The following is a 26,972-nucleotide window of genomic DNA, read 5'->3' as shown; positions in this document are numbered from 1 at the left end:
CATAATTGTGACATTTTATCTAGTGTGGTTATTGTCTATTGTCTAGAAAAAGACAGCAATTCACATGTGGGCACCAACATTCAATCACATCGCTTGGAGATTATTTTTCCAAAGTGAAACCACAACCCTGGGGCTGAAAGATTACCAAGGAAGGAGATGATCAGCGAGGTAACACGCACAGCTGGTCTATTTTTAAAAAGTCAAATCTAACAAAAATATTTTCTTTTCCCTCTTTCAAAAATGGACAAACTGTACTTCAATGTGTGCAATCTTAAATGTGGTTCAATATTTGATAACACTCTTGGCTTGAAAAGTAGACTTGTTTGTTAAGTTTTAATGTTTTTCATTCAATGTTTGGACACCATTCCCATCTGCCCACCCCATTATAAAACTGAAGAACACACTAGGGCATATTTTTAAATAGAGTGTTATCAAATATTGAACCACATTTAAGATTGCACACATTGAAGTACAGTTTGTCCATTTTTGAAAGAGGGAAAAGAAAATATCATTGTTAGATTTGACTTTTTAAAAATAGACCAGCTGTGCGTGCACTCGCTTCACTCTCCTGAGGCTGCTTTTCAGCTACTGTCAGACGAGACAAATAGGTATGCAGAGCAATTTTTTGAATCACGGGCTGCGCTTGCACTGAATTCTCATTTTTCAAAGTGGAAACCCACAACAAAAGACGAGATGAAGGACTTTGTGGCATTACAAATCGAGTTGGCACCACTTCAGGGAGCACTGGTCCAAATGTGCTTTGTCCCCTGGTGGCTTTGGACAGGTTATGTCATGTGATAGGTATGTGCTGCTGCAAAGTTTTATTCACTTCTGTGATAACCAGAAGCAAATCCCAAGGGGTGAGTCAGGCTATGCATAAAGTTCAGCCCCTGCTTGACATTGTGGAACCAACATATAAACAATTTTATCAGCATGGCCGTGATTTGTCTGTGCATGAATCTATGATAAAATAAAAGGTACTCCTTTTTTTCTGCTAATATATGCCAGACAAGCCCACAAAGTATGGCATAAAAGATTTTGTACTGGCAGAAGCAAACACTGGTTTCTGCCTGAAAGTAATTACATATACAGGAAAGTATTTTTTTCACAGAAAGAACTGTCCCTTGACAAGTCAGGTTGTGCTGGAGCTGCTTGAGGACTATGAACATTTGGGTCATGTTATGTACATGGACAATTTTTATGCGTGCCCAGAATTGTTCATGGAGCTACAGAGCAGGGGAATTGGAGCTTGTGGCACAGTGAGGGTGAACAGGAGAAACATGCCTTCACAGTTGAAGCCAGACAGGCTAAAGATGAAAAGAGGTGACAATACGGTTTTCGTGCGGGTGGAAAACTTGGTGGCATTGGCATGGTACAATGTCAAACAGTCGACTTGTCTCTCTACAGTACACACCAACAATATATTCAAGAAAGTACAGCAACAGACAACTGAAAAGGGGACACCAATGCAACACATATTGTAAGTAGTGCAATGTGGCAATGCATGCAATTGGCTGCTTTGAGCGATATCATACTTTGCAGGACTTTGCTGTGTAACATTTATGTGAAATCATACAGTATGCAGGCTCATACAACATGCAAGACAGTAACATTTGTCAAAAGTAAATATTTATTGCTGATTTGATATGTTAAACGATTGCTTTGTGTTGTTTTTTTTTTAAAAAGTTAATTTTTGGAAAAATATTCAGCCCTGGGAGAAAAGAAAGAAAAAAAATATTAGCCCTAAAAGTTAATGGCTGTGTGTTTAGCTATTTTGAGGGGACACAAAATTTACACTGTTATACAAGCTGCACACTGACTACATTGTATCAAAGTGTCATATCTTCAGTGTTGTCACATGAAAAGATATACTAAAATATTTACAAAAATGTGAGGGGTGTACTCACTGTTGGGAGATACTGTATATCATGATTGCAAACAAATAACTTAAAAAACAGTGAACACATCCTTTAAAATCAACTCTGTCAGTTCTTACCCATTTAAATTTTAAATTGAAGGTGTGGCAAAAGACAACTAAAATGATTTTTTAATGCATAAAATAATTTACTTAATGTTAAAACATTAAGATCAGTCTTTTCGCATTAAAATGCTGTATTCCATGCATTTCTATGAATCTCTACTGTCTTCTCAGCCTGCCACAATCACGGTCACACAACCAAATCCAGTATTTATTGAAACCGTCAGATTTTGTACATCATACCAGGATATGAATTTCAGGGCCTAACAGTCACCCTATTATAGTAACATCACTTTTAGCTGACAAGGTCAGTTTTAGCAGTGAATAAATGTGATACACAGTCATTTTGTAAAGGTGCAATATCAAAATCTATAAGCTCTTCAGAACGACCATTCAACTCTCTTTTCTATGGAGATTACACAATTAAGCAAGGAATTTAACACTTGTGCCAGAAATGCCACCAACTAGCCAAATTCACCAAATAGAGGGTGTGTCTGGATACTTTGGCACTAAACTGTACATCTAGCCCAGTGGAACATTTGCTAGGATTATTGCATCACAGCTTCAAGGACAAGTAATCAACTCCCAGACTAATCTATGTCTTTGTGAATTTTCAGTCATGTCTGTGCCCAGTTTTTAATGTGGTATTAAAGTTTATCCAACAATATTTATTTTATACCAGTTACGGCGTACTGCAAGATAACGTGCAGTGAATACACTTGACTTATAGTTTCCATTCTCTTTCTCAGTACAGTATGTCAAGCATTTGTTTGCTCAGAGGTTAATGCGCTTGCTGCTTCACGAGCAGCTCTTCTTTTCTCCACCCTAGCAGCCCAATTCTTTTCTTCTGTCTGCACCTTTTCGCGTTAAAACTGATTCACTTAAGCTGACCCTTAAGTCTTCAATCTGCCTAAAGATTGATTTAATATATGAAGAGGTGGGGGAAATGATGTCGAAGGAGGTAGGGAATGAGAACAGTGCCCGTATGCATGCACCGCATGGCCGCCCTGCTGTGCGCTACAGAAAGTTGATTCTACAATAAAATAAGTAATAAAAATCATCACCCCGAAAGCAGATAGTAGACATCACGTAGTATATGTGTACCAAATTTCAGGTCAATAGGTGAAAGGGGTTGTGAGCCACAGGTGATTTACAATCCTGGACAGAAACAGCCAGCCATGGTAGCGTATTATATAAGATGGCGGCACCCATTAACAGCATGGGCCATCTCAAGGACTATTACAATGCACTACCAAAACATGTGTAAGATATGCTAAATAGAGAGACTAAACTGATGGGTATAAAAAGTATACAGCATACGGTTGTGTATATGTGGAAGTAGGCTCCATGATGAAACAGCTTCCAATCAAGATTTGGCTTCTGCTTCAAGTCTACTCTAGGGTACTTTACAGCTTTAAGACAGAATGATTTGACACTACAACCTAAATACTTACACAAATTTAAAAAGAGTAACAAGTTTCTATTAATTTTACAAAAGGCAAATCTGTGAGTCACAAGCTCCATTATAAACATCCAATAATGAACCTAATTTAAGGCAACACAATTTGATACTGTAACAATTATAAACATGAAAAAAAAAAGCAAAGTTAAATTTATTAATTTCATTTATAATACAGTCCCGATTAAAAAATTAAGACCACTTGAAAAATGGCAAAAAATCATATTTTGCATGGTTGGATCTTAACAAGGTTCCAAGTAGATTTTCAATATGCAACAAGAAGAAATGGGAATGAGACAAAGCATTTTTTGAGCATTCAATTAGTTGAAAATAATGATTAAATTGAAACAGGCCGTTTTACAGCTGATCAAAATTTTAGGATCACATGCCTTTAAAAGGCCAAATCTGTGTAAAGATGTGGATTCATTGTCATTTTCTGTCTGGTAGTTACATGTTCTGATGGCAATGGCAAAAAAACTCTCCCTTTTTGAACGTGGTCGGGTTGTTGAACTGCATAAGCAGGGTCTCTCACAGTGCGCCATCGCTGCTGAGGTGGGACGCAGTAAGACAGTCATTTGGAATTTCTTAAAATGAATCTGAGGGTTATGGAACAAAAAAGTCAAGTGGAAGACCCAAAAAAATTTCACCAGCACTGAGCTGGAGGATCCAATTGGCTGTCCTTCAAGACACTGGACGATCCTCGTCCCAAATTAAGGCTGTTACTAGTGCTGAGTGCAGCCCCATAACCATCAGACGGCATCCGAGACTGAAGGGTTTCAAAAACAAAAAACGTCTTCAAAGACCTCGTCTCCTCGAACGCCACAGAACTGCTCTTTTGGACTTTGCAAGAGAGCACCAAACATGGGACATTCAAAGGTGGAAGAAAGTTTTATTCTCTGATGAGAAAAAATGTAACCTTGATGGTCCTGATGGTTTCCAACGTTACTGGCATGACAAGCAGATCCCACCTGAGATGTTTTCTACACGCCACAGTGGAGGGGGCGCCATAATGGTCTGGGGTGCTTTTTCCTTCAGTGGAACAATGGAGCTTCAGGAAGTGCAGGGGCATCAAACGGCCGATGGCTATGTCCAGATGTTGCAGAGAGCATTCCTCATGACTGAGGGCCCTCGTCTGGGTTTTTCAACAGGACAACGCTACAGTACACAATTCCCGCAGGACAAGGGACTTCTTCCAGGAGAACAACATCAGTCTTTTGGCCCATCCTGCCTGTTCCCCTGATCTAAATCCAACTGAGAACCTTTGGGGATGGATGGCAAAGGAAGTTTACAAAAATGGACAACAGTTCCAGACAGTAGATGCCCTTCATGCGGCCATCTTCACCACTTGGAGAAAAGTTCCCACTCACCTCATGGAAACGCTTGCATCAAACATGCCGCAACAAATTTTTGAAGTGATCAACAATAACGGTGGAGCTACTCAGTACTGAGTTCATGTTTGGAAGTTTGATTTCTTTTTTGGGGGGGGGATAATACAGGTTTTTTTGGAGGTGTGGTCCTAAACTTTTGATCGGCTGTTTCAGTTTAATTGTTGTTTTCATTAAATTGCATGCTCAAAAAATGTTTTGTCTCACTCCCATTTCTTCTTGTTGCATGTTTTACCTCTACTTGGAACCTTGTTAAGATCCAACCATGCACAATATGATTTTTTGCCATTTTTCAAGTGGTCTTAAACTTTTGATCGGGACTGTATATTTATACATATACATACAGTGAACTGGCCCCCGATGTGGTGATGTAAATTGTATATTGCTTCTCGCTCACATCCTCCAAATTGACTGCCCTGCCAGCTGAACTGGGAGTACTGCTTTCTGCAGCTTTCTGCTCTTCTTCCAAAGCAATACGAAGTGGCAGATATTTTGATAAGTGATCGACAGTGGCATTGGCTGTGGTTTTCACATAACTGAACAAACACAAAAAAAAAGAAAAAAAAAAAAGAAATTCAGCAAGTTAATGACTAGTAAATTAAAAATAATAATAATAATAATCACACACACCCCTAAAATTTCTCATTGGTTTATGCAGGAAAAGAATTTCAATAATATGTTTGCACCATTGTTGCATATTATACAGTTATGTATCTACAGGAATTAATGTTTATTGTCATTATATAATTATTTTTTACTTTCTTACCGTGTTTGAGAGTATTGATCCTTATCAACCAAAAGGGGGTGCGGTCTAAACACAAGCTCAATCTCTGAGCCAGATGACTCATGTGGACTTGCCACACCCCCCTCATGCGACTGGTCCAAATCGGGACAGGACTCATCTGATGCCTTAGATCGTTTACGACTAGGCCCTGCCTCTTGAGCTGCACTATGGGTAGCACTGTGTGTAGATCCGTGGGCAGATCCATGGCTCACATGAGAGCGACTATCACAGTTATCCTCGCCACCACTGAAGGTGGTATTATCAGACCCTTGCTGGTGCTTTCTGACTCGCTGAGCTCTTGAAAATTAAAACAATTATTTTAAAAAATTAGAAAGACAGACACATGGTAGAAAATTTATACAAATATTTCTCTCCCTAAACATTAGCTTTTTTTTCCCCTGCAACATCTTACATGTACTATTTCAAACTGCTGGTTAGTCGAGGGAAATAAGCAATCTATGTAGTTAATCATGAAAAAAGGCAGCTAAGAACACATGCCTCATATTAAAAGCAAAATGTACTGGAAAAAGACCTATGAGCTATTCTAATGCACTTCTATTATGAAATTTCACAAAACTGACCCTGTCAGATAAGACTGAAACCACTTATAAAATAGTTTTGAGCAAAGATGCTTACTAAGTTGAAATGCAAGTTACTGCCAGAGTTGCACCCTACAGACAGAAAGTAAGGCAGTATTAGATACCTACACCACAAACACAAAGAAATTACTGCAATGTTTGTTTTGCATTTTATTTGCTTTAACATCTTCCAAACAACAAAACAAATCTGTACAGTGCTCAATTCAACTCCATGTGACAAGATCTACAACAAATGAAAGAGATATTAGGAGCATATTATTAGAGATTTCAGGACAGTACACATCAATTTCACTTCTCATGAACATTTTAGTCAGAAATGAACTGAAATAACTGGAGGGGAAAATGGGCTTAACAATGGTCTGGCTACACCCCACTCATAATGATGGAACAAATAGATTAAGAACATCAGCTTTAAAGCATTAGTGTGCATATCCCTCTGTATTTTATAGCAATGATTACATTTGTATTTTTTTCTTATAACCTACCTGTGCATAGCTTGTATTTTGAGTCCCTCTTCAATACTAGAGCTGAGGGCTTGCTGGTTGTGAAGACGGCTAAGTCTTGCTAGAACTCGGTCTTGGTGTGCCTCATACTCATCTCGACTTGGGTAAATCTTGGAAATGAGGGCATCAAAATTTGGATCAGGACGCAGAGAACGTTTAGACACTAATTTCTTACGACAGGTTGGACATTCCTTATTGCTAGAAAGGTGAAAACGTCAATTAGAAATAAATAAGATTAAACTGCCAAGAATTTCACATAGTTTAATCAATTCCAAAACCAATTCAAAAGCAAATGTTCAATTATTATAAGCCACATTCCTTTATATATGAACTGGAAAAGAGTTGCCTAATTAACAATTAGTTCTATAAGACACAAACTGCCTGTAAACATATTACTGTAACTTTCTACTAGCAAAATATTTACCCGCTGCGCAAAGCAGTTACAATGCAGTCTGAGCAAAAACGATGCAGGCACTCCTTGGTTGTCATGGTATTTTTCAGCATGTCAAGGCAGATTGGACACATTAACTCACTATGGAGACTACGTGGAGAAACTGCAATCTCTGTTCCATCCATTATTGCTTCCTAGTTATTAAAAAAAAGGAGCAAACAAGCAAAAATGATATAGCATGCTATACAATGTTAGCTAGCAAATATAAATGAACAACAGAAAAAGGTTAACTTGTAAATACATTAAACCCATTAGTTGCTTATCTGCCTTACTCGAATTTAAAAACCGGAAAGCTCATCTTTCATCGTATTTTAAGCATTGTATAGTAAAAGATATCACACTGACATCTCTGGCAAAATTACATTATGCACCTTGGTGCACAACAGCAATTTGATAATGCAAAACTAATTAAAAAAAAAAAAAAACTCTAGACAAATTTCTTATAAAGATTTAGAAGTAACCAAGCTTTAATTTTTTTCACTTTTTCCAGAAAGAACAGAAACTGAGTTATAAAAAAAGCTTCAAAAGCAAAAAGAACTTACAATTCTGATTTACAAGGAGACAAATTTAGTAACAAAACATGTACAGGGGAGGACCACAGGCTAAGTGTGAAATCTGCTCAAAAATTAGCAGAGACTCAATCCACGTGAAATTAACAGATCTCCCAGATGGCAAATTTTAGGCCTGTATCTTTTCATTAATTTCTGTGATATGGAAGCTTTACAATAGGGGTTGGCTCTAATTTTTGTTAAAAACAAAAACCAAACAAAAAACCAAAAAAACACCTAGTTCATGAACAGAAAGAGAGAGGCCACCCTGCAAGATGAAAGCTGCTAGTTATCCATAAAACAGGATGGCCAGATTACAGTTTTGTGAAAAAATACTTAAAAGTCTGGAGGATTCTGGAAAAAGGCCTTGTGGAAAGATGAGACAAAGATTAACCGGTAATAAAGTGACGGCAAGAAGACAATGGCGAGATAAAAAGAAACAGCCCAAGATCCAAGCATACCACCACATTTGTTAAACATGGTGGCAGGTGGTGTTATGGCCATCAGATATTGGCACATTTATGGCTGTCACATATATTGGCACACTTCTCTTCATTGATGATGGAACTGCTGATGACCGTGGAACAATGAATTCAGAGGTATACAGAAACATCTCATCTGCTCAGGTTACAGTAAATGCCTCCAAAGTCAGATGTCAAGTTGGACGGTGCTCATCCTACAACACGATAAATCTCAAACATACTGCTAAGGCAATACAGTTTTTCAAAGATCCAAAATAGAAAATTCTTGAATGGCCAAGACAGTCACCCCGATTTAAATCTAATTCACAATAAAACCGCAGCCCATCAATTTGCTAAAGACTCTGGTGCCTTTCAACCATTTGGGGACTTAAGAGCCACATGGCTGTCTTCTAGGTTATTGAGTACAGAAACTGCCATCAGTGGAAGGAGACCAGAAGAAGCAAAGAGCAACTGCAAGGCAGACAGGCAGAGTTCCAGGACTGTAGCAGTCCAAAACCAGGATTCCAAGATCCCACTCTCAATCGGACATTCCCGTAGATCTTTTCAAAGTCAAGCATGTATCAATTCCTGTGATAGAATAAGTACACGTAAAGTCACAGACAGACGTCCATAAAGTCTTAACTTTTCAGGGATTAATTGCTAAATGCATGAGATTTTTAGGGATTGTTATTTAGCATTGGATGCAGGGCCGGATTTAGATGAAAAGAGGCCCTAGGCTATTCCACTTATGAGACCCTTTCACCTCCCATTTTTAAGTTTGTTCAAATTGCTAACAATTTGAATGTAGGCCCCGCTTGATCTTGAGGCCCTAGGCTGAAGCCTAGTTAGCCTATGGGAAAATCCGGCCCTGATTGGATGTCTTTACTAAAATTGCAGGACCACAGTTCCCAATTTATGGCTTGCTAAAAATTGCACACAAATTATTTCATTCTATAGAGGAACTTTTTCCCCTAAACTGCATCAGATCTTTCAAACTTTGAAAGGTATTACACGTTATAGTTCTTCCTCCGCAATGATGTACTTGTCTGAAAGAAATCAAAAATTTTGATTCGATTCATGAGGAATTGAAAAATGGAAAAAATAATTTTCAATGTCTATTTCAAATGCATTTAGCAATGTATGACAAAGTCTGCCATTTAAAGAATTATGCCACAGTAAAGAGCTGGATTTAATTATTAAATGCACAAAATATGAAGTTGGTACCCTGGACCAAACTATATTTACGAAGGTATCAAATGAGCCATGTTTTACTACACAAAGAGAAATGCAAAGTACAGTGGCATACTACTTATAATTGACTACATTGTTCTTTATTTTCAATCACGTTCAAAACAAACCTGTTTGTTTACATATGTAAAGTGGATACAAACTGCAAATCTCTTGTCATAAGTTTACAACAATACCAATAATCTATAAAGGATGGAATGCTTGAAAAAATGTACATTCAGAGTTCAGAGTGCAGAACTAAGCATAGCATCCCTGCTGAATTGATATTTTATTAAAACACACACCTGAGGAGTTCTGTGTAATTCATATAGACTGAGTTCCCAGTTTTTACTGGGGTTCTGCACATTTGCAGGTGTTGCCATGGTCAGTGTGGATGTTCAACCTGCAAAATAAAAAGTAAAAGTGTTAACATTTCACCTTTTCTTCCAAGACATAAAAATTTTGCACCAAAATGAAGACTGCTTCAAGGGAGACTATTTCACACTATCACGGAATATCAAACTTGCACATGATAGAATATATTAGCAACAACGATACTTTGATCGATCGGCTACCAATCAGAATCACCAATTTTCATTAAATAAATAAAAAATACAAGATATTTTCTAAGCTTCATGATAATTTAGCTGCAATGCTCCTTTACACAAGGTAATCTTTTTTTTTTTCCTTTTGCTCCAAACTTCCTGAAGTGTAAACAAATAGCAGCTAGTGAAGACTTACTTTATTAGTAAGTAAGAGGTGATTGGTATATTTGCCTTTATGCTAAAAAAAGTGGAGGAATAAACTGAAAAAAGTAAATCTGAGAAGTTGTCCAGGGCAAATTAACAAACGGCAAGGAAAGCTACTGTATTCAGACCTTTATTTTGTCTTTTAAAATTGAAGTGGCTTTTTTACAATACAGAAGCTTACGCTTTTAGGTGGAAAGAGAAAAGATAAGACAAATTTTTAATTGCTGCCAAGATTTGTGTTTATTACTAGTTTCTGTGTGTCATACAGCATAGATTTTTGTAAGAAACAAGTACTACATAATTAAATGGTAATCCATATTTTGTAATTACACCTCAAGAGTTACGAATGTCTAGCTCAGGGGTGTCGAACTCCAGTCCTGGTGGGCCGCAGTGGCTGCACGTTTTCATTCTAACCCTTTTCCTAATCAGTGAACAGTTTTCACTGCTAATTATCTTCTTTTCCCTTCATGTTAATAGCCCCTGTTTTTAAGGATTCAGAGCTCTGAATTGATTCCTTTCTTCATTAAATGGCAGCCAAAAAGAAATGAGATATGAAACGAGCCAAAAGATGACCAGCTGAACTGGGTTTTTAAACTCCAACCAAATTAACTCCAACCAATCTCTTAATGAGAAGCTCATTATTGCAGTTAATTAAACCCGTTATTCAATTCCACAGCTTGCTCTGCTCTCATTCTGCTAGAGCAGACATTTCTAAAATTGGTGATTTTTTCTGTTTTTTCTAACACCACCATCAAAATGTTTGGGTGACCTGAGAGATCAACCTTACACAGACTTTCACCTTTCTTTATTTTCTGATATTGCGTGATGAACACAGATGAGCTGGTCAAGTGGCAGCTTGTTTTGTGTCTCGTTATTTAATTAAGGAAATAGAGATAACTAAGGGGCCTGAGTGAAGTTAATTAAAACAAAGGCAAAGAACGTCAATTAGCAGCAAAAACGGCTCACTAATGGTGAAGAATGTTAGAACGAAAACCTGCAGCTACTGCGGCCCTCCAGGATTGGAGTTCGACATCTGTGGTCTAGCTGAAACACTGAAGGAAAAAAAAAACAAACCTGTATAAATATAGTAAACAAAAATTTTAACAGCAAAAAGCTGTAGTGTCATTAATGATTTAAAATAATTAAATGTGCACAAGTTCATGCATGGGTATATTTAAGCAGTGTTAAATTGATTGTGTAAGTGTATATATATATATATATATATATATATATATATATATATATATATATATATATATATATATATATATATATATATATATATATTTCTGTTAAAGAAATGGTAAAAACATTTTTTTTTAAGTCTACTTTCAGATAAGTGCATTACAGAAAAAAATGAAATATTACAGCTTGTAATTTTAAGAAGCATTTCATTTTATGCCATTATGTATCACTGATAAATACTTTTGTGCATATCTTATTAAAGTATTATTTTAAGGACATTTTATTTATTTTTAATATTTTAAGCCTAAAGAATTTAATTTTGTTAACAAAAAATGAACAGTTAACACCTTAAGTCTTGAATAGGTGAAGGACAACAGCAGGGCTCCTTTAAGCTGCCACAATATTAACTGAATAATGGAAAATTAGTCTGCAAAAATCTTCAGATGCAGCTGACCATTTAATGTTAGTAAACAACAGATTTTGATTTGAGCTCTTGGAAATGTATGACTTCTGAGATTGAGTTGGTCACAAGAGCTTGTCAAAGATGATTTATCATGGAATTTCTCCTAGACATCCAAGTGTATTTCAGTTAGGTCGAACTTTATAGAACATTATTCGACTACAGGGGAAAACTGACACTACTGTGAAGTGAAAACCATTTCAGGTGACTACCTGTTGAAGCTCATCGAGAGAATGCCAAGAGAGAGTAAAAAGTAATCAGAGCAAAGGGTGGCTATTTTGAAGAAACTAGAAAATAAAACATGTTTTCAGTTATTTCACCTTTTTTTGTTAAGTAAATAACTCCACGTGTTCATTCATAGTTTTGATGCCTTCAGTGAGAATCTACCAATGTAAATGGTCATGAAAATAAAGAAAACACATTGAATGAGAAGGTGTGTCCAAACCTTTGGCCTGTACTGTATGTCAGAGGAAAGAAGATATATTTATGATGTTCTACTTTACATTAATTGTGATGGCAGAACTCTAGTCACATAGTTTAAAAAAAATAAAAAAATCAGCCTTGTCACATTTTGATTCATTTTAAAAAAAAAAAAAGTTGTGTAAATATGCCTGGAAAGTAAGCGTTCATCACGGCATGTAAAATGATTAACTTCTCTCATATTTACACTGCTGTTTTGCATTCTCAGCTCAGATCAACACACATGGGAAAGATAGGCACTTAGTGTGACGGGCACTAAGCAAACTCCTGTCAATCATGGAGAATTCACTGCATCCACTGAACAGTGTCATCTCCAGACAGAGGAGTAGCTTCAGTGACAGACTGCTGTTACTGTCCTGCTCCACTGACAGACTGAGGAGATCGCTCCTCCCCCACACTATGCGACTCTTCAGTTCCACCCGGGGGAGTAAATGCTAACATTATTCAAAGTTATTGTCTGCTTTTACATGCATTTTTACTACTCTTTAATATTGTTTTTTGTATCAGTATACTGCTGCTGGATTATGTGAATTTCCCCTTGGGATTAATAAAGTATCTATCAATCTAGTTGACTTTAATCTAGGTTGAACCTTTACCAACCCAAGACAACAGACAAAATTACAAATAATGTTTAAAAATGTTGGGCTATAATGCAATTGTTAACTTACTTCAGGCAGTATGGTGTAGTGGTTAAGGCTTGGGATTTCGGTTTGAATCCTTCTACTGACAGTGTGACCGTGAGCAGGTCACTTCACCTGACTGTGCTCCAGTTGGAAGAAGAAATATAACCAATTATATTTCAAATATTTTAAAGTTTCCCTGCATAAAGGTGCTATCCAAATATAAATGTAAGATATGACTAACCAATATAATAACAAAAATAAAGGGTAAAGCTACCCTTGGTACAACATGAGCGAAACTTGGGTCGCATTTGGGCACCCAGCAACACACACTTGACTCTCCAAATAACAAGCAAAGCTTCATTTGATGAAAGGTGTTGATTGCAAGTAAAACTTCACATTAACTTTTTTGGCCTTGGAATAATATTAATTATTTGCTAATTTGAATCCCGACATGAAATAGATGCCTAATGTACATCTACATGACAGTTCTGTTCTGTATACTGCTAATCTTTCAGGATTTGTTTATTGATAACACGTGAAAGACATTATCAAAAAAAACTCAAGATTTTTAATTTTTGTAAACTTTCACAATAAACGTAGTACCTTTGGCATTGTGATATATATTACGTTTGTTTTCATTTCTGTTATATTTTGATTTTCATTGTCTTTTTCATTCAGTAAATGCAAATGGTTACAACCAGTAAACACTGAACACGAAATACCTAATTTTGCTATGCGCCTACGTTAGTTTTCTACCTGCCACACAAGGGACACACTTCGCCATCTTTCCCTCATTTACCTGGTAATTCCGCTGTTTTCTACCACATTTTGTTTCGCGCAAATAAAATAGACATGCGCATTACAATGTTTCACAATGTCGGCAAGAGCAAAAAAAAAAAAAAACAGCACGACCACTTGGGATCTTTAAATGTTGCTCATTCATTACATTACGAAGCAAATAGTACCTTAACATAAAAAGACTCGTAACATCACTGTATATTTCAGAAATACGTAATAGTCTCCTTCAGTGCCTTGCAGGATGCAACAGGCTGCCGGATAACCCACCACCTGGAAAAAGAATATTTTAACAAAAAGAGGCACCTACACTTCATTGATCAGTCGTTTGGACCATGTTCGTTTCACAGAGACAGCATGGCTGCCAACGCTTATAAGATAAACAACTGTAGAACATATTTAAAAAAATGGAAACACAGACTCAGCTTGCCACAAAGTCGGAATTAACACATCGCAAGAGAATTTAGGCCGATTCAGCCGTTACTCTTACCCTCAACCTGGCTCTGTCGTCATTTAATCCCTTCTCAAGACTGTATCTCCTGTTCCTTGTTAGTGGTGTTTAGCTAGCGTTACGCCACCACCTCCTTCTCCTCCTCTTCTCCCCAGACGCACGAGGTGCTCCAGCGTCTGATATCACAGTGCAATCTTTTGTTTCTTGTACCTAATAAATAAAATAATAAATAAACAAAGTCCCTCAAAAGAGTCCCAAGGCGGCCATTTTTGGATCGACGTCACTTCCGGGACTTTTCGAGCCTGCCTTGAGTTCTGCACAGGCAGAGTGCACAATACCGGATTGGACGTAAATCTGTTTAGTTCGGCCTCCCGACATTTGTTATTGGCTGTATAAGCTATATGCAAGTTATATGCAAATTAAACTGCCGAAGCGCAGTTGGGCGTTTTAGCAATTACAGGTGTTCTTCCAACCATTTTATTTCATTACATTTTTATTTTAACATTTTCTTTAGTGATAAAACTATGGAAGTGGATGAAATAAATATCACCTTTAAGGTACAGTATCAAGTAAGAATTAAAACAGTAAATATGTCCAGTTAACCGAGTCCGCCCATCTCTAGGTCTGGTTCCAACTTTGTCAGAAGTACTGATCCATTTCTTATCGACCCAGAAGAAGTGGCTAATTCAATCTATTGCAATAAACATGTTTACAATTTATTTTGATTGTGCTTTTTTCTTTAAATTTAAAGGTAATGGTTTCATATCCACTCTTTATCTATAGTGTACTAGAAAACACATTGGAACTCCAGTCTTCCCAAGATTAAGATTCCAATCTAAGTAATTCATGAGTACCAGCACATTGCCAATAAGTATACACTTGACGGGCAGCGGATGTCGGAGCATTCCTTCTTCCTATCAGCTTCTACAATTTGCTCCAAACTCAGCAGATGTTCCTGCTCTTCTTTAACTTTCTTCCATGCCACCTTCTTGATCAGTTTGTCTATGTAGTTTGCTGTAAGAAAACCTAATAACGTTTTGGAGGCTGTTGGTAGCCACATTTTTTTATTTTTATTTCACTTGTGCATATCACATTAAGAGCCTTCAAATAAGGTCAAGGTCAAGGGTCTAGCCCCAGTGGTTCAAAAGCAATTGTGTGGTAGATGGACCCTTAGCATTTTATATATAGTGATATCATGCCTGACAATTTGTATTAGCTCTGGAATGAGTCACTAATAGAATGTGCTGGCATTCCATCATTAAAACAATCAGCTCTCAGAGGAAGCTACAGGGGACCTACAGTATAAAACAGTGAGATTCTGTTGGATCAGTACTTGTTAGCTCGGGTGCATGATTGCAGTATGTTTTCTGTTCCATGAGTTTTAGACTTTTCCAAACTAAGACATTACTGCAATAACAGGTTGGTATGAGATAACACTTCTTTTGGAAGTGAGTATCTATTTTACTAGAAAACTAGTTAATAAGTAACTTGTATAAAATTGGCCTTCAACATTAACAATCTTCAGTGTCACATGTTGAACTTGCATTAAAGTGACTTAGACCAGAATATATTAGCATTGTCAATGGATTCCTGAGTTTTCAATAAATCATTTTGGTTATGAGCAAATTTTTGTTTCATACTCAGGTGGTATTTTTTTTTTAGAACTGTAGGCATTTGGATGTCAGGACGGTTCTTTCATCTTACCAGAAGGTGGCAGGCTTGTGCTTGAAAATTAAGTCACACAAAGTTGGCAAAGAAACCACCCCCAATACCTATTACCTGGTGCTGTATTCCATATGAATGGTACCCAGTTCTTATTTTTTAGGTTGTATTGAGCCAAACTCAGTTCCTGTCTTATAGGGTTGAGTGCTTGAACTAAGACCAGTACAGGAGATCACTTGTCAGTACAACTGCACTAATGCTGAGTTAAATTTTTTTGTTTGTGTTATACAACAAGAGTTCCCAGGAAAAAAATACTTAACTGTAAAAAAGATGAAACAGTAAACCGTCCTGCTTAAACAAATAAATAATTTATTTAGAACATCATCTTCTCCAAACATTCAGGAATTGCTGTTGACGACCAACTGAAATTTAGTAAATGTACTGTCATTATGGATTAGAAATTTCAGCAAGTGTTGTTTGTCTTCCATAAAACAGAATGCTCGGCAATGCAGAAAAGATGATGCAATTTAAAAAATTCAGCAATTAGATTGTCAATTATAAATAATAATAAAAGCAGATCAAGAAGAACTGTAAACTGTAATGTGTCATATCTCTTTTTATGATTCTTGCTATCGTTTTATGTTTTTTTAATTTATTTTGAATGCACTTGACTGATTGAATTTCCCATTTAGGCATAATAAAGTTCACCTTGGCCTTTACCTATAGAAACAAGTAAACACCATTGTAACATATATTGTGCCTAGAATCAAATATTGGTTCTTGGGGTTGTGAAGTCACAGTAATAACCAATGCACCACTTTTTTCCCAGAAATAAATACTATGTGTTGCACTTTCAACTGAAATTAATGTAACTTATGAACATGGCAAATAGGTACATTAACATACAGTATGTCAGATCATATGCATATGGCGCTTCAGGTTCCCGCTTTCTGTAATCCTGAGATTATAAAGCAGTTTCAGCAAATAGACTGACTGACTGGTATATGTAAGTGGATAATACATAAAAAATACATTTTAATTATACATTACTTAAAATAATTAGAAAACATTTTAGGTATTGGCAAATGCAACTAACTAAGGGTGAGTTGAACGTAGGAACTGAGCCACAGTACTTGTGATTTAAAGTCCAGTACTTCACCCATTACAAGTCACCAAGTGCAAAAAATAGAAATAGTTTTGAACTAAATGTAATATATGTTAAAGTATGCTTCACATGTCTTGAAATTAATATTACATATATAGATGTATATAAAAATATATAAAAATACATTTTTGTGCATGCTTTGCTAAATCTTATAAATTATAGGAAGTTAACCAAGCCTCAGAAAAACACCAATATAAACATTTCTGTACATTTTAATTCTCAAAAACTAACTGCACAATGTGAAAGATTGAGAATAAATAAATAAAAAAAAAGTAAATGTGTCATGTTCAAATGTTAGCTAGTCCATCCATCCATTATTCAACCCGCTATATCCTAACTACAGGGTCATGGGGGTCTGCTGGAGCCATTCCCAGCTAAAAAAAGGCACAAGGCAGGAAACAAACCCCAGGCAGGGCACCAGCCCACCACAGGGCACACACATCCCCAAACACAATTTTAGAATCGCCAATCCACCTAACCTGCATGTCTTTGGACTGAAGGAGGAAACCGGAGTACCCAGAGGAAACCCACACAGACACAGGGAGAACATGCAAACTCCACACAAGGAGGACCTGGGAAGTGAACCCATAGTCTCCTAACTGTGAGGCAGCAGCACTACCACTGTGCCAACATGCTGCCCCAACATAGCTAGTAAGTTAGTAATACATTTTTTTTTGTTAATCCTTTACATATTTTTGCACTACAGTTCCTTGCAGAACACTGTCTTAAAAATATGACATGTTTAAGTTTGAACATTGAAGATTTAATTTCTTTTAGATTAGATAATCAGTGAAACAGGGTGTCCAAACATTTGTATGCAACTGTAGTCGTAGTTTATGCCAGAGGGTGCTTATGACACTTGTTATGTAGTTTGGTAGTTAAAGTTACCTATAGGATATTGGCTGATTGCCACAGTTGGGTGAAAAGTGAATGTTAAACATACATCATTTTCTCTCATGCATTATTAGACTAAGCTATATTCCTTCTGCTAAGTGCCATGGTTATGACTCTTTCTACAAATAGTAGAAGATGGATAATAATGCTATCAGGAATGTTTTTCAAACTAAAAAAAGGCAAATCATGAACCCTTTATTTGACACAAAATGAGATATTAATGTGCTTATGGGCATGAGATTGTGTAGATTCTGATCTTGGAAGTGGGTCCAGAAATGATCTTAAGACTAGATGAACTTTAAAGCTTAATTAACTGTACTGGCACAATGTGTGGAGGAAGTTGGAAACATTCACTGATTACAGTGCATTGCCACACCCACCACATGACAAGTACATGAGTACAGCCACACAATGGGCAACACCTCAGCACCACACTGGAACAGCATGAGGTTTTTTTTTACAGTGGCTTGAGTACCAATCCTGCCACCAAACCCTAAGTTCTCCCTGCAAGTTGGAGGACCTGCTTGCAGGGCTAGATGCAGATTAATGTCATAGCCAGGATGAAGAAATTGCAGGACAAGGATCTTATTCAAGGGTCCAATGGAGTAGAATTACTTCTGGCATTTACTGTATGAGATTCAAACTGGCAACTTTCCGATTATCAGTGCAGATCCCGAGTCTCAGAGCCACCATGAGGTGAGTTAGGATATCATTTAATCTGGCAGTAATTTAGTGTTAAAAGGAGAGAAAACAATACAATGTGCAAAAAAGTTAGATAATGATGAAATATTGTGAAGGAATGTCTCATTGGGCATTAGATGCTGTACCTTACTGCATTTTGTTACTGTATTCTGTCTTACTTCCTTTATTTATTTATTTGTACTCTTTCGATACACTAACACAATGTCTTACTGGTATTTCTGAATGGATGAATAGTAATTTTCTCAAACTAAATAAAGAGAAAACTGAAATCTTAGTAATTGGCAATAATGGATTCAATGAGGTTATCAGAAATAAACTTGATGCACTAGGGTTATAAGTTAAGACGGAAGTAAAAAACTTAGGGGTAACCGTTGACTGTAATCTGAATTTTAAATCGCATATTCATCAGACCACTAGGACAGCATTTTTTCACTTAAGAAACATAGCAAAAGTTAGACCTCTTATATCATTGAAAGATGCTGAGAAATTAATTCACGCTTTTGTTTTCAGTAGACTGGATTACTGTAACACACTCCTCTCAGGACTACCCAAAAAGACATAAATCACTTGCAACAAGTGCAGAATGCAGCTGCTAGAATCCTAACTAGGAAAAGAAAATCTGAACACATTTCTCCAGTTTTGATGTCACTACACTGGTTGCCTGTGTCATTCAGGATTGACTTTAAAATACTGCTTATGGTTTATAAAGCCTTAAATAATCGCTCCATCTTATATATCGGAATGCCTGACACGTTATATTCCAAATCGTAACCTTAGATCTTCAAATGAGTGTCTCCTTATAATTCCAAAAGCTAAACTTAAAAGAAGTGGTGAGGCGGCCTTCTCCTGTTATGCACCTAAAATCTGGAATAGCCCGCCAATAGGAATTCACCAGGCTAATACAGTAGAGCAGTTTAAAACACTGTTGAAAACACATTACTTTAACATGGCCTTCTCATAACTTCACTATAACTTAATCCTGATACTCTGTATGTTCAATTCATCACAATAACTATTCATAGTGGCTCTAAAATCCGTACTGACCCCAACTCTCTCTTCTGTTTCTTTTTCCAGTTTCTTTGTGGTGGCGGCCTGCGCCACCACCACCTACTCAAAGCATCATGATGCACCAACATTGATGGACTGAAAGCCAGAAGTCTACGTGACCATCATCATCAGGTCCTTCCATGAAAACCCTAAATACAAAGAGGACTGACTTATGTTAGGTAGATTGCCCAGAGGGGACTGGGCGGTCTCGTGGTCTGGAACCCCTACAGATTTCATTTTTTTTCTCCAGCTCTTGAGGAGTTTTTTTTTTTTGTTTTTTCTGTCCACCCTGGCCATCGGACCTTACTTATTCTATGTTAAATAATGTTGACTTATGTTTATTTTTTATTGTGTCTTCTATTTTTCTATTCATTTTGTAAAGCACTTTGAGCTACATTTTTTTGTATGAATATGTGCTATATAAATAAATGTTGATTGATTGATTGATTGATTTATTCATTCCCTCCTAATTGTGGTTTAATGGAACAGCCATAAGTTCACTTCTTCTTTCTGTTTGGTATAAATGTGGTATTTCATATTGTGAATTGTTTAATATTGGTCAGCTTTATGTATTTTTCATAATATTGTGATTGACAAGCTAAAATGTTATCTAGACAGAATGACAGATGTGGACGAGGCCCGGACACAGACAGGCAGACATGTTGTTAAACACCACCACACGTTTATTTACAATATTATCTACAACTTTCAAAAGTGCACACACAAACCCCCACACAGTCCTGGCCACACAATGTCTTCTCTTCGGGCCACCTCCATTCTCTCTTCTGCTTTGTCCTGCTTTCACCAGACTACAGCCTCGAATGAAGGGAGACGGCCCCTTTTATTTCATCCCGGATGGGCTCCAGGTGTTTCCCGGCACCCCTCCCTGGACACGCCCCAGTGTGGCGGAAGTGCCGGCTGTTCTCCCAGAAGCTCTGTGGGTGTCCCTGCTCCTCTTCCCCCCAGCACTTCCTGGTGTGGCGGAAGTGCTGAGGTCCAGGGTCCCCAAGGCATTGGAGCACACCCTGGCGGTGACCACGGGTCCCTACACGGTTGGGCTTCCAAGCCCTCTACCCGTGGCCCCCGAAGCAACCAGGATGGCGGCCCCCACGTGATCCAGGGCGGGCGTAGACCCTCTTCCGGTCCCTCAAGGCGTCCCGGCCGGGTCGTTGCCCCTGGCATCCCTGACACAGAGAAAGTGCTTCCTACTGTAATATGACAAGACCAAATTATTTTATTAAAGGCAGACACATTACTTCTAACCTTCGTTGTTTGTTTATAACAACAACAACATTTATTTGTATAGCATGTTTTCATATAAATGATGTAGCTCAAAGTACTTTACTAGATGAAAAAAAAAATAATAATATAAAAATAAGGCAATACTAATTAACAAAGAATAAAGTAAGGTTCGATGGGCAGGGTGGACAGAAAAAAAAAAAAAAACTCCAGAGGGCTGGAGAAAAAAAAAAAATCTGCAGGGGTTCCTGAGACTGCCCAGCCCCAACTAGGCATTCTACAGAATGTAAATGATCTAAATCAGTCCTCATGGTTTTCAGGCTTTACATGGAAGAATTAGACAGTGATGCTCATGTGGATATCTGGCCTTCAATCCATCAATGCAGGGACTTCACTGTGCTTTGATCAGGTGGTGGTGGCAAAGAAAACCAGAAAGAGAACAACAGAGAAAGTAGGGGTTAGTATGGATTTTGGAGCCATGAAAAAAAAGATAATTAAATGCATATACAGAATATCAGGGTTACACTAAAATGAAGGTATGAGAAAGCCATGTTAAAGTAATGGATTTTTAGCAGTTTTTTAGTGCTCCACTGTATCAGCCTGGTGAATTTCTATCAGTAAACTATTCCAGATTTTAGGTGCATAACAGCAGAAGGCTGCCTCACCACTTCTTTTAAGTTTAGCTCTTGGAATTATAAGCAGGCACTCATTTGAAGATCTAAGGTTACGATTTGGAGTGTAAGGTTAAAAGCATTCCAAAATATAGCATGCAGCGAGATTATTTAAGGCTTTGTAAACCATAAGCAGTATTTTAAATTCAATTCTAAATGATACGGGTAACCAATGTAGTGACGTCAAAACTGGAGAGATGTGTTCAGATTTTCTTTTTTCCTTTGTTTTCCTAGTTAAGATTCTGGCAGCTGCATTCTGCACTAGTTGCAATTAATTGATGTCTTTTTTGGGTACTTCCTGATAGGAGTGTGTTGCAGTAATCTAGTCGACGAAAAACAAAGGTGTGAACTAATTTTTCAGCATCTCACAGAGTTATAAGGGGTCTAATTTTTGCTATATTTCTTAGTGAAAATTTGCTGTCCTAGTAATCTGATTAATATGTAATTTAAAATTTAATTCAGAGTCAATAATTACCCCTAAATTCTTTACCTCTGGCTTAACTTTCAAGCCTAATGGATCAAGTTTATTCTAATACCCTCACTATATCCATTTTTGGCAATCACTAAGATTTCCGATTTCTCCTTATTTAGGGTTACGGTTCGGGTTATTTGTAATCTTTTTAGTTAGCCAATAAAAGGTGTCATTTTGCTTGGCTTTTCTCTACATTCATAATGGCTAACACGGTACAACACCCTAGTACTACTCATCCATTCAGAAACACAAGTAAGACATTGTGTCAGTGAAACAAGAGAGTCAGGGTCATCAGGTGCTATTGATATATACAGTTGTGTGTCATCAGCATAGCTGTGGCAGCTCACGTTAAGCCTTAAGATAATCTGACCTAATGGAAGTATATAGATCAAACAGAGCAGAATAGAATATAGTAGAATATCATGTGTCTTTGAAGTATAATTACCACAACTAACAAAGAATTTTCTACCTGTCAAGTAAGACAAACCAATTTAAGACACTGCCAGAGAGGCCCACCCACTGACTAAGGTGATTTATAAGAATATTGTGATAAACGGTATCAAATGTGGCATTCAGATCTAAGAGGATGAGAACAGATACAACAGTCTCTGTCTGCATTTACCTGCAAGAAATGCAAGTAATATACTGACCTATAAAATCTAACACACCAGTAATCTTACTATCTATGGACGGAGAAAAAGCATTTGACATAGTTAAATGGGGCTACCTGTTCACGACACTACAACAAATTTGGGTTTGGCCCAAAAATATGTGTATGGATAAAATTACTTTATAACAGTCCAGAAGCCTCTGTCTGTATTAACAACTTCATCTCAAACTACTTTAAAGTAGAATGTGGTACTCAACAAGGATGCCCACTATCACCATTGCTTTTTGTAATCGCTATTGACCATTAACTTTTGAAATTCATTAGCAGTAAAGCGATTATCAGAGAAGGTCTGATAACACAGATCACAATATTAGTCGGAACACCTATCCAGTTTATTTTATTTGAACAGTTTAAATATCTAGGGGTAAATATCACAAGCAAATATAAATATCTTTTTCAACAAAACTTTGCGATTGGCATGGAAAAAATCAAACAAGATATGAAGAGATGGTCAATTCTCCATCTCACATTAGCAGGGAGAATCAATACTGTCAAGATGAACATCCTTCCCAAACTTCTTTATCTATTTCAGAGCATCCCCATATACATTAACAAATTGGTCTTTAAGAAATGATAACCTTATTTATTTGGAATTAAAGTCATTCATGCATTCAAAAGGCAACTATACAAAGACCTAAAGTAAAAGGTGGCATAGCACTACCTAATTTTCAATTTTATTACTGGGCGGCAAATATACAAGCCATAGTGCCCCTGCCCACTGCTAAAAGCGCTTATAATGTGCATGTGAGCATCAGAACTGGATCATGGAACAATGGAAGAAGGTGGCCTGGTCTGATGCTTCATGTTTTCTTTTAGATCATGTGGAATGGCCAGCTGCTTGTACATTATTTACTTGTGGAAGAGATGGCATTAGGATGCACTATGGGAACAAGGCACACCAATGGTGGCAGTGTAATGCGTTGGGTAATGTTCTACTGAGGAACCACGTGGTTGTTACTTTGACATCTACAACCTACCTAAATATTGTTGCATGCCACACACACCCATTCATGGCAAGAGTGTTCCCTGATGGCTGTGGACTCTTTCAGCAAACAATTGTTCAGGAATGGCTTAAGAGGTGTTGACTTGGCCTCCAAATTCCTCAGATCTGAATCTGATTGAGCATCTGTGGGAGGTGCTAGAAAAATAAATCTGATCCATGGAAGACCCACCTCACAGCTTACAGTACTTAAAAGATCTGCTGCTAACATCTTGGTCATCAATGGATGAGAGCTGTTTTGGAATCACGAGGGGATCTACACAGTATTAGGCATTTGGTTCTAATGTTGTTGATGATCAGTGTATAACATAACATCCTATTAGCCTTCTTACTCACCTCTGTCTAGATATAGACAGTAATAAGCCCGCCATAACTCCCGTGCTTCTGAAATGTGCACTTTCAAGTTTCAAACCACCTGCTGCACCAAATCTAATAATAGTTTAGTACACGTCCATTTACTACTTCACAATGCTATACATCAAGATTAATTTTAAACATAAAATGACAAAAGCACAAAAATAATGTTTAACACAAAACACCAGGAAAAATGTGCATAAAACTATACATAAATCTGCATTTTTAATTACAGCATTTTTATGAAAAAAAAAAACAAACATAATATTCTTAAGCCCATCTAATCCAATTCAGGATGACCATAGCCTATCCCAGCAAGCATGCACCCAAGGTAGTAAGCAGCCATGGACAAGACAGAAGTCCAAAACATGGCCGAATTTAACACACAATTGTGGGCCGGTGTGGAATTGCTAGTTAACCTAACCAAGACAGTTTAGTGATGTGGGAGAATATACAGTAGAATACCCAGTGGAAATCCCATAGAGACACAGGGATTTAAATTCTCAGACTGACAGGGTGTTTCTGTTATTGACTGATCATTCTAAAGTTTATGAAGTTAAGGGGCTATAGCCAAATGATCTGTCCCTAACATTAGATCATTGTTTTATTTATCAGGGGAATTTTTAAAAAGGTTATATCATGAGTTAGACATTAATTGTTCTGCAATGAACACCGAGTGGTTAAACCAGTTATAACTTTATGTGAAAAATCAGCTCTGAATTGACTGAGCTGGTTTAAGAATTGTTTGCATTGTATTTGCTATTGTTTATGTCAGGGGCCTATAAATATGCGCATGGACAACATAGTTAAAATACCCTTTTTCATCTTTAACAAACATTGTTTAGTGTTTCATATAACAAATATCAGATTTAATTAATAAAAGACACAATTATACATTATAGTATCAGTCAAGTCAAGTTGAGAGAGCATGCACTGGTACAGTACGTTGCCGCACCCACTACACGACGGAAAACAACTCGGGATCCCGGCCTTCAACCCCCCAGGCAGACACGCGGTCCAATCCCACCCTCCTGAAATGACCCTCTATCTGCTGCAGCCAGGTGTTATGTGGGCGACCCCTTGGCCTGGTCCAGCCACTCGGGTCCCCAACAATGAGGATCTTACGAGCTGGATCAATGAAACGCGCCACATGGCGTAGTGCGGTAACTGACGCTCCCTGAAAATGCAGGTAATGTGCCTCATACGGGACTAGATGAGCAACCGCTCATTCGACACAAAATCAAACCTTCATCCTTTTGCATAGATATCGGGAGCGCCACACACCCCTTTCCAGCGACGTCATGCTCATGCTTTCCCAATCCGTCTACTGACTTCATAGGATGAGTCACAAGAGACATGAATGTCACTGCCAAGGTAAGTAAACCTCTCGACAAGGCCGACACTCTCTCCACAAACACAGACTACTGATGGCTGTGCCCAAGAGGTCATTAAAAGCCTGAAATGACACAAAATACTGTTCTAGGGTTGATTAAAAAGTAAAGTTCGCAAATGAGTATGCTTACAGTTTTATTAACAGCTATTTTCCCAAGCTAAACGCAAAATTCAATCACACATCCCTGCCGTACTTTCACAGGAACGTCTTCTTTATCCTTCGCGACGACGACACATACGTGGTGCTTCCTCTCGCTGTGACAGAACGCTGAAGAATACGGCGGTCCAACTGCAGGTTCACACAAGTCGATGTATGCCATTCACAAACACCTCCACAGTATTCCCATGTCTACCTCTCGGAAAGAGAAACGGACGGCCTCTTTACTTTTCAATCAGTTCTCGTGCATATACACCTAAAGAGGAGAAACACAGCATAATATTAAAATTGGGTTATTAATATCAAATTATTTTCCTAGTGATTACATCAGTAAAAAACAGTCTAACTTTAAAACAATATGCTGCATTCCCTTTTATGATAACAATAGAACCAGTATTAGTTTTTTATATAAACTAGAAGTTATTTTAAAGATTTCGGAGGAGTTAGTTTACCGTGGCTTCTTATTCAAACCTTAATTTTCGCACTTTTAAGTACGGAATGTTGCCCGACCAAACTCGGTTGCCACAGTTCAGCTAAGGACGTTGGCACACTTCCACATCAAATGAATAACATCAACTATGACGTTCAATGAACGCTGAAAATGGTTATATCGCGGTAAGCCGCCCTCACTTTCACAGTTTTGAAAAAGACTTAAATTGTTGTTGGGTTTTGACCGGATGAGCAAGTGCTTGATTAAAAGAATAAATGTTAGTTTATGTACAACTTACTCTTAATAGAATTGGTGCTTTCACTTCGTTCAGCGTTTTGCTTAAAATTATTTGTTACTTTCAAAACAATAGTAAAATCGGTCGAAAATCTTTTTAATACAAACTTGATCAGGGTTGTATAGGATCCTGAGAATCACAATTATCAGCTTGTCTCTGTGGCGCAATCGGTTAGCGCGTTCGGCTGTTAACCGAAAGGTTGGTGGTTCGAGCCCACCCAGGGACGGGTACAATTTTTTTTCCTAACTTGATAATTGCGAGTAGTGTTTTTAAAAGTATACGCTACGACGCTTACTACGTTATGTGCTTTTCTAAAATTAATAATACAAAACAAATTATTTGTCGGTTCTAATACGGCGTGTCCACCGACGCAGCATGCGTTTTTCCCATAACGACAATAGGCAGACCACGTGAAGATCACGTGATAGAACCTCCTTACTCTGCTGGGGCCTCGGTCTTCGAGAGGCGGAATCTGCCAGGTACTCGTGGCAGCTCTCTGCATACAGAAAGTGACTCCCAAAACGGAATGTGGGGAATTCATTTAAAATCATTATAAAATAATCGAAATGTTAGTAAAATAAAAAAGAACGGCATTGATAACAGTATGCTAGTATTACGATACTTTATCTGAATAGCTCACTAGATAACCTGAAAGTTAAAAGTCTATGAATTATTATACTGTAA

At 37.5% G+C, this 26,972-nt stretch overlaps 1 protein-coding gene and 1 non-coding gene across 2 annotated transcripts; one reads left to right on the top strand and one right to left on the bottom strand.

Annotated features, from left to right (window-relative positions):
• Positions 1-5,166: 5,166 nt before the first annotated feature.
• On the bottom strand, positions 5,167-14,450 carry LOC120520351 (E3 ubiquitin-protein ligase RING2-A-like; the record flags this gene model as incomplete). Its single annotated transcript, XM_039742784.1, has 6 exons — positions 14,178-14,450; positions 9,701-9,798; positions 7,133-7,293; positions 6,691-6,906; positions 5,589-5,903; positions 5,167-5,358 (listed from the first exon to the last, which is right to left on the bottom strand). Coding segments are annotated over exons 2-6 (962 nt in total), but the record flags the coding sequence as incomplete, so codon positions are not given.
• Positions 14,451-26,440: 11,990 nt separating this feature from the next.
• trnan-guu lies at positions 26,441-26,514 on the top strand. Its single transcript has one exon. It is a non-coding gene; the product is annotated as a tRNA-Asn (tRNA).
• Positions 26,515-26,972: the final 458 nt, after the last annotated feature.

This window comes from Polypterus senegalus, unplaced genomic scaffold, assembly GCF_016835505.1.
Source record: "Polypterus senegalus isolate Bchr_013 unplaced genomic scaffold, ASM1683550v1 scaffold_684, whole genome shotgun sequence".
Lineage (NCBI taxonomy): Eukaryota > Metazoa > Chordata > Cladistia > Polypteriformes > Polypteridae > Polypterus > Polypterus senegalus.
Note: the sequence above shows the minus strand (reverse complement) of the source record. Positions and strands in the feature narration are given on the sequence as shown.